Consider the following 14,145-nt stretch of genomic DNA (forward strand, 5'->3'; position numbering starts at 1 on the left):
AAACAAAACTAACTGGAGAGGGCTGGAAAAATTGTAAACGATGCTGCAAGTAATTTCCTCACCAGTTTTGAATCTATGTGACAAATGTATTTTTGTTGAGTAACACAGCCAAGGAATCAGGATTACTTTTGATAAATTCATGCTTTCAACTTCACATGGGATAGCATGATCTTAAGATCAGTTATTTAACTGAAAAGCTAGTTAACATGAAAAGGCTAGAACATTTAACAACTGTGGAGGTTATATAAAAAATACATTTAAATAACAGTATATTGATTAAGTCAAAAGCTCTTAATTGTATTACTTGTATTGTAACACTTGAAATGTATTTGCTTGCGATTGCCCTGGATAAGGGCGTCTGCTAAGAAATAAATAATAATAATAATACTTAAATCTCCACGGTTTCTTGATAGCTCTTATTGGAATGGGCCCAATTCTTGCAATCAGTTTTATTAACCTCAGACAACTTTCTTCTGCCAGAGCTGCAAGAACAGGACTACTGTATGTAGAAGTCAATAACACACACAAATATGTTTTGTAGCCAGTAGCAACAGCATACTTCTCCCAGATATGAAACAAACATGTGCAGCAGTACGTTTTGAGGGAATTATGCAGTGAGCTTTTCCATGGTACCTTTTATAGGCAAAAGCCCTTGATCAACTTAATCAGAGATCACAGTATTGTTCTACCCATGCCAGATACTAATGATTGCTTATATACTAAAATCAGCAGACCATTTTCTTTTCATTTGTAAATTACTTATCCTCCTAAAAAGTAAGTGTGTGATAGATTCTTTGGGATGCAGCCACTGCTACCCACCAAAGATTACAGATTTTCCACGGACCCTACAGACATTTTATTTGTTGTATCTTTTTATTCTTATTTCAGGTTTAAATGGCAACATGTTTGTTTCCAAAAGGCGCCAAGTATAACAGCAATTCAAAAGCATGAGCAGAGATGTAGCAATTAATACATTTTTCTCCCTATAATCCAAATATGCTGATTTTCTGGAGCGCTCACAAGCATAGCAAAACCACCTTGAATGGCGATCCATAAAGACTTGCATCAGATTAAAAAATAAATAAAAAGGCTGTGGCACCAACATTTTTTTATTTTTTTTTATTCATAAATCAACAAGAAGATACAGGTCTTAGTAAAATCAACAAAATGAAAAGAAACTCGTTCACACCTCTTTCAAAACTAGAAGTGATCCAAAGGCCTATTGCACTATACCTTGCATGAAGAAAAAAAAAAGGGGGGGGAAACAAGTAGAAAAAATTGTTTCCATCCAAACACTGTACACAAACATAAGACAGCGTGGTGTCTTAAAATGACTGAAGTAGAATCTGAAGTAACAAACTGAACAAGCCACATGTACAAGTAATTGTTGTTTGTTTCTAAATACATGAAAAACAGAAATTACACAAATTAAATAGCAAATGTACTTATTGGTGGTATGTGTTGTAGCAAATGAGCTTTTTGCAATTTATCTGAAGTAATGTCACCAGTCCTCAAATGAGCTTGAAAATGGCAACTGAACTATTTTACATTTTATTTTTTCTGGGTGACTACAGCTCTTGTTCACCTTGTTTTAAGCAGCGACATCATAACTTCAGGCCAGGCTGTCTTCAGTTGCTCTTCCTCCTGTACACTTCTCAGATTCCACCCTATAATGTGACAATGTTAGGAAACCACACAATTAAAAATGCAGAAAACAGACAAGTTGATTTAGTCAAAGCACACAAGGGCAAAACACTGTAAATACACAGTTGGTAATTCTTCTTTCTAGTACTTAAAAGTAAAACCCAATATACACATTAGCTGGTAATCAATTCTTACGGTCTTTCAACCTTTCAATTTCAAATGTATTTTTGTTATGGAACGGCTTCAGCTTTATATCACTATGGTCGCCACCACAGCATTAAAATAACTGTCTGACTATTTCCTACACTGCAGGAGAAATGTAACACATACCTCAGTTTAAGGCTTGAATGCACTGAATCTGTAATAAGAAGCTGCTTTTTATGCCACTTTATTGGAATTACTCTAAGCAAACTAATTCTTGGCAGCACTGCACCCCTACATACAGTTGAAAAGAATTTCATGGTGATAAATGCATTAACAAGTAGTACACAAAGAAAAGAAAAAAAAACCTTTTGAACAATTCTATTAAACAAAATACACAACAGCAAGCTTAAAGTTTACAGGCAACAGCATTCAAACATGGATGTGGGTAGAGAAAGGAGTACCTGGCGTGAGTACCTGCACAGTTTGACAGAATCCTTGATTTTTAATTTGGCTTTTCATGGGTCGCTCACAACACCAACGCTGTGTGAGGTATGGAAGTCAGCTGCAATAATTCATAAACCCTACACTTCCATCAATCCAGTGCTACTGGCTCTCGAGTTACAGAACAAACTGCATTAGAATGCAAGGCAAAGCAAAAAACTGCAAACATCCTTGTCATTTAAAAAAAAAAAAAAACTAGCAAGAGTATATATAATACATGTGCCTCTAATGGTAATTAATAGGAATTCGATCAAAATGTTAAAACGAATAAATAAAAAAAAGTTTAGTATTTAAATTAACTTTAGATTAAACCAGAGAGACTCTGAAGAGGGGGTGTGAAGATAACATTTTACAAAGAACATTTTAAAGTTGAGCTACAGTAAAAAGTTAGAGGCACAAAAGTTTTGTGGATGTCCTTTAGTTATAAAATAGCTGACACAAAATAAGGTACCTCCACATGTTTGGCAGGACTACACTGTCCTTCCCTTCTGGGTATGTTTTTTTCTATTTCTTCTCATCGGGCTAGTTCCATCTTCATCCGTGCATACTTACGCTGCACTATTAAACAAAACAAAAACAAAAAACCTAGCCAACATTAGAAGGATGCACTTACCTCGGCCTGATCTGAGGTCATATCAGATCAGTTTTAATTGGACTGAGTGTCACCTTCAGATTGTATGTTTTCACTGGTGCCATTGACCTCACTCTTTGGAGCATCAACCTCCATTAGCTCTGGCTTGGAAACTTCACTCTGCTTTTCATCACCACTCAACTTCTTGCTGCTCTTCTTCTCATCAGGATCTCTTCGATCTACAATGAAATCAACAAATACATTGTTTCCATAACTTCAAAAACACTCAATTGCACTAAATAAATGGAAATTATAAACCTTGTAAGAAGTTGAAATATTTTAATATCCAGAAGTTAAAAAAAAAACAAACAACATAGGTCACTACAGCCAATAGAAAATAGATATTAAAGCATAGGTACCACTCCTTTAACCAAGACACAGTATTAGGACAGCACCCAGGTTTGCACTGTGGAAGAAATCATAATTGTGCGCTCAAACTTGTGTTTCATGGCAAATGTGGAAACACTTCATTTTGGCAGTCCTTCAATGTGAAAATTATGCATGTTATGTTAACACTTTTCTGCTTTGGACTACATTTAAAATGTTGCCAAATAACTAAACTATACCCCCATAACTGCCGACAGCTCCAGGATTATTCTGCTGCCATGTATCCGAGACCGTCTTTGGTTGCAGAGGTTTCCGAGGGAGAAAGATTAAAGTCAACATTGTCCTAAGGTACAACCACCAAGCCTGTAGTGCCTCGGCATGCTTCACTTCTAACCTTTTTCTTTTGACTTCCTGTCTCTATCCTTCTCCCGGCTTCGGCTCCTGCGTTTATGAGATTTACGCTCTGAGCTTTTCGACCTCTTCCTGTCTCTGCTGCGGGATCTGTGCTTCCTTTCTGAACGGTCCCGGCTGCTTCTGCGCCGGTCTCTATCTCTGCTCCTGTTAAGGTAACAAAATACAGCTTACAGGTTTGCATCCCAGATACAGAATGTATGCTTCCAATACCAAATGGATGGTACTTTCCTGATAGGAAAGAGAGTTAAAGACCTAAAATAGGGATGCTTGCTTATGCAACTCAAGTGTACAGTGCACATCTAGAAATTGTATCATTTCTTTTAAATTTCAGACTGTGCAAAAAGAACATCCTGGCTGTAGAAAGAGTCAGCAAAAAGCAATCAAACTAACCCAGTGCTTAACAGCACGAGCTCTGAGGAAGTGGACATGAGGTCGGAAATGAATGGCCTCCTGTGCGTTAAACACCAAAAGCACAACACATCTACTTAAAGCTAACCAGACACATTTCCCATGTTAGTGTTATTGCTTGATTAACCTGCTAGGCTTCCTGTCCCGTTCCTTGCTTCTGGATCTCTTGCGTTCTCTTGAACGGCTGCGCCGCCTCTCTGATGTTCTGCTGGAGTGTCTGCTGCGTGAATGACTGCGCCGACGTCTATCTCTGTCTCGCTCCCTTTCCTTCTCCCTCTCCTTTTCCTTTTCCCTTTCCTTCTCTCGCTCTTTCTCCTTTTCTCTTTCCTTCTCTTTCTCCCTCTCTTTCTCTTCCTCCCGCCGTTTCTTCTCTCTCTCTTCTCTTTCACGTTCTCGATCTTCTTTTTCTTTTTTTCCTTTGTCATCACGTTCCGGCTCTTCTGACCGTCTGCGTAGTTTGTCCTAGTGGGGAGGAAAAATAATTAAATACTGCACAAGTATGGAGAAACACCAAGATGCTACAAATGCATCATCTATTTTTAATAAAACTATGTATTGCATTCAAATATCCATCAGCGATCTTTAATTTTTAAAAAGTTAAATCTGCAGCCACTGAACAATTAGAACAAAATCATGAAGTGTGTTGAATTTACAAGCAAGTTCAAATGCATAAAGTAATCTGAACACTTGGAGGCAGAGTGATCTAATGGCTAGCTACTTCTCCATTTCTAACCTTGCGTTATACTGCTATGCAGCTCTGTAAAAAGTGTAACTATCTTGCAAATGTATTACATAGTTACTTTGAACAATTCTCCATCAGCTGGGGTTTCTGACGAGGCACTCCTTTTAAAAGTTAATTCTGTGGCAATAGTCATCCCAGTACAACTTTTGCTTACTTGCCAACTTCTGCATGAAGTTTTCATCTTATTAACATTGATAGGATGCTGAGATTGCCACTCTTGCCACAAAACACTTTTTTAAAAGTTATTAAACCCTAATTCTGTTTAGCTATGTTCTGAAAGAGCCATCACAAATGATATTGTATTTGTCACATCTAAAAACACTGGCATGTATATAAAAACATTATCAGGGTTCGACATTAACCATGGCCCGGTGGCCCGGGGCCGGTAGAGATTGTAGTTTGGCCGGTAGTTATGAAGCACCACAGGCCCAACTGGGCCAGTAACATTTTTTAACTGTATAATGTATAAAGTATAGTGCACACTGCTTCCGTTTCATGAACGCAGGAAAATGGGTTACTGCTGTTGGTAATACTCGTTACCTCGACATGGCAATTTTTTCTTTTTTACAATTAAGCAACCGACTGCACCAATGTGCCAAAAGTAAAGTGTTTAAATCAATAATGATAAAGAAAGAAATTATGACAAAAAAATGAAGACAAAAATGTAGAATGGAGTGGAAAAAAAACCTAAATCTGGCTTCATGATGACAGTGAAACAAATGTCAGTTTCCCAGACTTGCAGATAAAACAGCAGCTTTTTTGTTGGGAATTCAACATTTAGTTGCCCTCATATCCAGTCTCACAGTAATAGTATCATTAGTAAATGGCTGAAATAATACAACAGCATATATGGAAAGGCTTCGCTTAGCCACTTTTTTATTTCAGACGTGGGCTCTCTTTGGTTACTGTACACATTACTAAACATATGGAAATGAAAAACCATCATGAAAGATATACATGCAAGCCAGTTTTATTTTTATTTTTTTCCCCCTTTTTAGGACCGAGTCCTTTTGTGCTCAAAATGCAGTTTGCATGTGCACTCGGCTTGTTTTACATGGTGTGTGAACTGGATGTTTACAATATCCTGCAAAGCATATTGAAAGATGGCAGCTATTGATGCATTGCTCTGGTTTTTAATATAGCATGTTTTAGATTTTTACATATTGCTGTGGATGAAAGCACTGCGGGAGCACTCTGCTAATTTAATGAATACATTTCTTGAATGCCTACAGTAGGAGAATGCAGTTTACACAATTCTGCATGGTTCTCCTAATGTCAGCATTAAACAAAGTAATTTGGGAAAAGATTGAATATTTTACTATTTTGTTGAGTTCGGCAAGATTTTGGTGTCTGACCAAAATTTCTACCATAACTTCAGTTTCTCACACTGTCCATGTACTTTAGGATTACCAGATTTTCACAGTGAGTTTTTTTTTTTTTTTGCCAAAAATAACAGTATATAAAATAACACAATAACAGTTTAAAAATTAAATTGGGTGAATGTATTGCAGATGGTAACTCATTATTTTATTTTTATATTATCATCTAATCAAAACATGTTAAATGTACAAAAAGGCAGATTTGAAAAATAGATCAGCTATTACCATTTAAACATATGGTAGACACATAATCAGAATGGTTAAACAAATAATCCATAAGATTGTTTATTTTATGTGTGAATGGCGCACAACCTAATACACTACTCTGCTATTACCTTGCCGAGCAGGGTGATACAGTTTTGTAAACAGTTTTATTATTGGGCCAGTTAAAATTGTATCCATGCCAGTAAAAACACTACCTCGGTGGCTCAAGGGGCCAGTAGTAAAAAATCTAAATGTACAGCCCTGATTATGAATGTTCCAATCTTTTTTTCCAATCTTTTTTTTACATCCCACTACATCTTGGAAGCAACACTCACCTTTAACTCTTCTACAGTAGACTTGATCTTAGCATAACCCATATGTTGCTTTCCCATCAAGTGATCATCTACTCTGGACTGTGCATCCCCTACAATTAGAAAAGCTCCACAAACTTCACAGACTTCCATTTGCTTTTCCTGAGCTGCAAAGTTTTCGATTGTCTGAAAGAAGAAAAAAAAAAAGTAGCTGCAAGGAAGCTACTGCAAGCCTTTTTCCACTCCATATAGTAATATTTTATATATTACATCAAAAAGTAAGAATTAAATATATAAATTGTATGTTAACTGTACAAATATTAAAAGCTAAGTACAGGATGAATGACAGAGGCTTTTACTAATTTCTGCAAAATAGTACACGCATCACAAGGCATACTTACAGAGGTTGATGACCTAAGCAGTTCCCTCTCATCTTTTAACTGTTCAACAAGTTTCATCATTCCCTGAGCCTCCTCCACTCTTCCCTCTGAACCCAGCTCTTCAATCTATCAAACCAGGAAATCACAGCATAAAAAACAGGTTAGTAACAGAAGTGTCACTACTGCAAAACTGCAGTTCATGAAACAGCTTTCTTTTTATTACGTGGTTCTTATTTTATTCGCTACCATCTCACTTGAAGAAACACATTTTAACCACACTTTCCAATAACCACTCACGAAGCTTACAGTCCACGGGGTGTATACAAACTTTAATTGAAAAACTCAGTCAGAACATAATCAAATCCTTGTATTTATTAATTATTTTTTGTATCAAAGACATTTAACCCCATTGTGTAATAAGCATGGTAATTTAGATTTAATTCAAAAAGATAATTCAGCTGAATATAAATCAATTGCAATTTCCAAGGATTCCCTTTGGGTTTACACAAGACAACTTTCATATTAATCTGGTAAATTTGCAATTTTGCTCAAACTAAACTGCAACAATTACAGAAGGCAATTAATTCTGTAAATGCAGACAGGCATATGAGGACCATAAAATAAGGAAGAATATGGCAGTGTTTCAAGAGTCTAAAGGCCAGTGATCTGAAATGCTGAACATTTTAAGCAGGCATTTATAAACTGCAGTAAGATTTGTCAGCTTAAGAAAAACAACATAAAACCCAGGAAAGGTCATGTATGTAGTAAGAGGAAGTGAAAACTAAACACTTGAACAGTACTTAAATGATATTTACATGTGCCATGGAAACACTTTGGAATCTCTTTACAGTGGGTATACAAATGGAAAGGACCTACCTGCAGCAGAAGGTCTTCAATTTTCTCAGTTAAAACTTGTATTTTCTCCTCATTTTTGCCTGAAGGCCCTGGAGCTTGCTAAACAAATAGGAGAGGAAAAATATAAAACACACAAACAGATTTAGAACAGTTTTGAACAAAGTACAAATCTCACATAAAAGACAACCAGTCTGTGTAACTAGTAAGGCACTGGGGCCTTTGCTCTGGGTGCTATGAATGGGAGTTTACCAAAAAGGAGCTTCAAAATTCTTTGTAAAAGGAATTATTTTCAAAATTAATATCTTAATTTATTAATCACATTGGGCTGTATTTACACAGCATGTTTATTGGATAGTAAGCTTTAGACATGGCTAGGAAGATATGCAACATATAGCAAACTGCATCAATCAGTTCTAATATTACTACAGACACTGCTACACACACCTGTGAAATTGGTTAGGCTAAACAGCTAGTACTCTTTCTGACCCTTTCTGTTCACATGCCTAACGGCCGCTAAACACCATGTGTTGTGATGCGTTATAAATAATACAACTGACATTAGTGACAAGAACACTTTACACCCAAAGCAACACAGGACCAATGCAAGATAGTTCGATTATGTTTCTGGTAGTATGTCTAATGAACTGAGCAATCACAGCTCTCCATCCAAACATGTGTTCAACCAGGAAATAATCAAATCTAAAAATGATGAGATGCCAAAAAAAAAACCAAAAAATTGATTTACGTGCCAATTTTAATTTTGTACTGTGAGTGATGTTGAGTGTTTAAAATTGATGGATTACAAAATGCACAATGATGAAAACATCAATAAGTACATTGCCAAGAAACTAGGCATACGTGTTGCATGTGGTTTACATAACATACAGTATATTCTAAAAAATCTAGTTTTATGTGACGTTGAATGCGGGTTGCCTCTGGTGTATACGGTCATGTCCCAGCACAAAGGTCATGTTGCTGCTAACTGTGTGTGCTTGTGATGCAGAAAGAATGCATCACCTATTTCGAAGTGGGGACATCCCATTTTAAAAAACAAAGCTATATGGTTGTGGCCAAAACAAGAGTTTTTTAAAAATCACAATGCAGAACTTACCCCAGAATTTTGCTGGGCCTGAGAAAGTGCCAGTCTTGCATGACCCCTGCGAATTCTGCGCTCCACTTCTGCCAACAAGCTTTGTAAATACCGAAGAAAGTCTCTTTCATAACCCTCTTTCATGAAGCGGGAGCTCTTTTCATATCTGCCGTAAGAGAAAATCACTGGTTCATACACATATTTTTCATCAGTTCATAAATAAAAAGGAAAATGTAGGAAGGAATTCTGGACTTACAGTTTCCGTAGATTTTCATCGTGGATTTTTTCACATGGACCTATTTAGAATTAAAAATATATATTTATATGTATTTTTTTGTAAGTTTTAAATATAACAAATTCAGTAATTTAACAGGGGGTGTACATCTAATGCATTTAGATTCACAAAACAACTTCAATAATAAGCATGTGTAAAGCAAAGACTTTCCTGCTGTATTATTATTATGATTATTATTATTTATTTCTTAGCAGACGCCCTTATCCAGGGCGACTTACAATTGTTACAAAATAACACATTATTTCACATTATACAGATATCACATTATTTTTTACATACAATTACCCATTTATAGAGTTGGGTTTTTACTGGAGCAATCTAGGTAAAGTACCTTGGTCAAGGGTACAGCAGCAGTGTCCCCCACCTGGGATTGAACCTCCGACCCTCCGGTCAGGAGTCCAGAGCCCTAACCACTACTCCACACTGCTGCCCTTACGTGGAATGCATTGCCAAATATTTTGTGCTATTTTGGCATGTATCGTCTACATAACTTAATCAACAAAAATGAATTACAAGATGTTTGAAAAAGTTGCAATTATTGAATTGATGGATGCAACACTAGTTGCAGTATCTGGGAAACCTTACAGCTTACTAGCATTGTGTTAAGCCTACAGGACTACAAGATTCCTCATGATAGTACACATTTTATTTTGAAAATGGTTGAGCACAAAGTGTTGGAGCTAGGTAACCAGATATTTGGGTATGCAAAACAAACAGTGGAATGCCCTCTACACTGCACAGTGTTTGAATTATAAACATGTCATGTTCATAAACATACTCCACTTTTGGTTTACGGCAACTAAAGTAATGTTGCATAAAATATTTAGAAATATATAATTGCCCAAATGCAAGCTGCTGAACAGGGGGAATGTTTATGCTGGGTTGTAGAATGACAACCTACCATCTGTTTTCTGACTTTTATATCCTGTTTGTATATAGCCATAGCCTAGAAAGATTGCCTTGGATAACCCATTCAATGCAGGTACAGTGTAGTATCTAACACTGAATATCCTTAGCTGCCAAATGTATTTATTTTTACACAACTTTCATAACAGAATGGAAACCAGAGGAGTACAAACTCTTCTTGGAATTAGCTTCTAAATGAACTGTGGGAAGAATCTGGGACTTCTCTTCACTTACCCAAATCAGATCGTGTGTTTGTGAATAATTCTGCTGGACAAAATCCACAGAGGTAATATTTACATACCTGAAAAAGAAGCATAGCATACCAATTACTGGTGTTCCTCGAGAAACACGCAAAAAAAATGACCAATTCAGTGAATCTGACGAAAGTGTAAATGTTGAACAGTTAAAAAGTGGGCTGTTAGTAATGACATAACGTACTCATCAACTGCTTTTGTTATAAAAACGATGTGTGGACAACTGCATGCTGAATCAGGGGTGGCCAATTCGTATCGCCCGGGACAACACGATTTGTAGGACGGAAAAACAAGTTTTGCCGTTATACTTTGCCCATCGGACAAGTAGCTTTTATTTTTTTTCTATGTTCGCTCTGCTGCTAGAAAGGCACTCCTGGTATATTTGTAGAGAGCCAGGTAAGTTTCTGAAAACTGAATTGCATAACTCTAGCACATACACAGACATTCTAAAAAGTGTTTCTGTTCCACCCCTATTACTTCTGATTGGCTAGCTGTGGAAGAAGCTGATCTTCTGTTAGTTACAAAAAAAAAAAAAACAGAAATGGCTGCCTGAGAGTGAGCGCCTCTGTTAAGACACACGCTAATCTTTAAACTTATGGTACTATTTACATTTTTTGTAAATGACCAAATAAGTTATACTGCTTTCTTAATACATGAAATTGATATTTAAATGCAGCAATCTAGTAAAGTTACAAAAAAAAAAAGTCGCTAAGGTATTAGTGGATTTGAAAAAATCGTGTTGTGTAATTTATAACTTCGTGGTCAAGCGTGTACTTGTTGGGAATATGTTTTTAAAAAAAAACAACGTCAAGTTTACTGTTTAGAAGCATTTCAAGACAAACTTTCGATGGAAAAAAATGTAATGACTTTTTTCTTTCGATTTTAGTGTTGCTAACCTAGCTTGCTATTTACCATATTTACATTTTTTTTATATATATTTAAACGCTATATTAAATAAATATATTACTATATTCGTTACTTATTGGACATGCACAATCCATCGATTTGTGAAACTTAAATCATTAAGACTGACAAATATGTTTATAATAATAGAAATGCATGGGTTGTGCTGGATATTGACACTTCTTATGCATTGTTGTCAAGTAAAACAATTTTTTTTTAAAATAAAGACTTTAAATAACTATAAAACCTTGCTATATGTGTTTCAATCCCCTGGGTCGACATTGTCAATACCATTTAGAATTCTGAATGCTTGAATCAGATCACTGTGTAGTCTTCTTTGTTCAAGACTGAATAGGTTCAATTATTTAAGCCTGTCTGCATATGACATGCCTTTAAACCCAGAATAATTCTGGTTGCTCTTCTTTGCACTCTTTCTACAGCAGCAATATCCTTTTTGTAATGAGGTGACCAGAACTGAACAAAATATTCTAGATGAGATCTTACTAATGCATTGTAAAGTTTTAACATTAATTCCCTTGATTTAAATTCAACACTATTCACTATATATTCAAGCATCTTGTTGGCCTTTTTATAGCTTCCCCACATTGTCTAGATGAGACATTTCATAGATTCCTTCTTCAATTTCAGTATCTCCCATATGATATTTATAATGCACATTTTTATTGCCTGCATGCAGTACCTTACACTTTTCTCTATTAAATGTAATTTGCCATGTGTCTGCCCAGTTCTGGATGCATGTAGTAATGTAAATACTGTCGAAAAATAGATTAATTGTCAGTTTCACAAAACAAGGGATGATGCCAACTAAAAGGAGTAAAATAAAACTGAATATCTGACAACTGGATCCGACCAAAGTTACAGAAAATGACTGGTATGTACTACAAATAAAATACCATAACAGCACCTTATTTAAAATAGCAAACCGGTTTGCAGTGCAAATTAATATAAACTGGAAGATATGACAAGACACCTTAATGTCTCCAGTATCTTCCATGACAGCAGGTATTTTTACAGGTGTTTTCTTTGATTTTGGCGGCGCATTGATACGTGGTTAGCACAGGTGCAGTGCTTTGCCTTTGTTCCTAAGTAGTTCCTAATCGTGACATTGTGCTTGATATTGTAAAGGCTTAGCACACTGTAGCATTCAATCCGTTTTATAATCATAATTATAGTACTGTAAAGTAAAATAAATATATCATAGTAATACACAGTTCAGCAGTTACAAAACTGAAGGCACATCAAGAAAATCAGAATTCCACAAAGCAGAAGTAATAGTTGGCAATGATTTTGTATCTGTGATGCAACAAACTAATACACCTGTACATCAGGAGTTGAATTCAGCTTATAAAGAAAGAGTGGGAAAAAAACAGACAGACGCTATTTTTATATTTGAATAACTCCAAGCATTGGTTATTATAGCTGTACTCTTAGTATGTTACTTAAATGTACTTGCAAATGTGTTCCAGACTGCACTGAAAGAAACATTTCATTAATGTTATAAATTTGTTGAGGTGAGGTCGCGTCATAGGGAACATTTTGTGTATCTTGAAGAATTTTGTGAACCAGTCAAGCTACAAGGCCCTGTTAATCACTAACTGATTGATTGTGTTCACTGTTAAACCAAAATCCTACACGTTATATTCTACTTTTTTAGTGTGTGTTTTGTGCGACGGGGAGGGGGCAAGTATTTTTAAGAAGGACACGTAGATTTTTGTCCCTTGGACAAGTTTTTTTTTTTTAGAAATCGGCCACCCCTGTGAATACATTCTGCATACATTTTATTTTTTATTTTAATAACGTATCTGTCATTAATCTCACTAACAAAATGTGTAATTCGTTGACAATTATGTCGTATTTTTAATCCTGCCATTTCTAGTTTTTTTTCTTACAGGAAGAAAGCACAGAGCCCACAGAACAAGGCAGCCCTGTCTGTACCGTAGTCTGTACTACTAGTAAAACCCTCAAAAGTGAAAGCGATACACGATACCGCAGTACTGTATTTCATTTGCATTCACTTTTACTAGTTCTTAGTGGCACATAAGAATTAGGAAAACATAACAACAGGGATGTTCTAAACCTTATGGTACTAAAGTCTGACGACCGCGTTGTCTAGCAAGCTATTGCAGGCTGTTCCTTAATTTTTAGTCTACCGGTACCGCCCTCGGCCCGCTACACAGGCAACCTTTGCCGCTTTCTTTCTTGGGACATTTATGAACCAAAAACTTACAGTCTCGTGGTCCCAACGCACGTTACTCCGTTTCTCGTCCGGTGCCAGGTTCCTATCCCGGCCCATTAACTCGTCGAGTAACTGGGCGGCGGAAAGCATTTTTGTCTCGGTTGTGTGTTTTTTCTCTTTCTTTTTCTCTCGACTACACTGATCCAAAATCAGCAACGAAATGGCGGACAGTACAATGTGCTTTACCCACAAGACACCACGAGGTGGGTTACTCACCGTAGAAACAATCAAATCTAATGTGGTAAGTTGCGCCACACTGTACATCGGAACGTGCGCCCCCTGGTGTGGATGATTAGCGGTGTATTCGAGCTGCTGTCTCACACCGCCCAGGTGGTACTGTATGTACTACGCTGTAATAAAATAATAATAATAGTCTAACTATGATTTGTAAGTAATAACATTTAAACTGGTGGAATTACATATTTGTTTTTAATTACCAGTGTCATGTCATTTTCTGTACCTGTCAGAAATTGCTATATTACTGAATGCATACCCAACCT

General features: G+C 36.3%; 1 protein-coding gene across 2 annotated transcripts; it reads right to left on the reverse strand.

The window, feature by feature from the left end:
• Positions 1–1,244: 1,244 nt before the first annotated feature.
• LOC117424042 (luc7-like protein 3) lies at positions 1,245–13,857 on the reverse strand. 2 transcript variants are annotated; one of them, XM_034040065.2, is made up of 11 exons: positions 13,637–13,857; positions 10,466–10,532; positions 9,287–9,326; positions 9,052–9,196; positions 7,962–8,039; positions 7,107–7,211; positions 6,730–6,891; positions 4,197–4,531; positions 3,642–3,805; positions 2,903–3,099; positions 1,245–1,667 (listed from the first exon to the last, which is right to left on the reverse strand). In XM_034040065.2, the coding sequence occupies exons 1-10, from the start codon at positions 13,733–13,735 to the stop codon at positions 2,936–2,938; spliced, it is 1,359 nt and encodes a 452-aa protein (XP_033895956.1). In that variant the 5' UTR covers positions 13,736–13,857; the 3' UTR covers positions 1,245–1,667; positions 2,903–2,935. The 2 variants fall into 2 exon arrangements, with proteins under 2 accessions (XP_033895956.1, XP_033895954.1); XM_034040063.3 differs by having other exon boundaries at positions 1,245–3,099.
• Between the last annotated feature and the right edge of the window lie 288 nt (positions 13,858–14,145).

The sequence above is a fragment of the Acipenser ruthenus genome, chromosome 19, assembly GCF_902713425.1.
Source record: "Acipenser ruthenus chromosome 19, fAciRut3.2 maternal haplotype, whole genome shotgun sequence".
NCBI lineage: Eukaryota > Metazoa > Chordata > Actinopteri > Acipenseriformes > Acipenseridae > Acipenser > Acipenser ruthenus.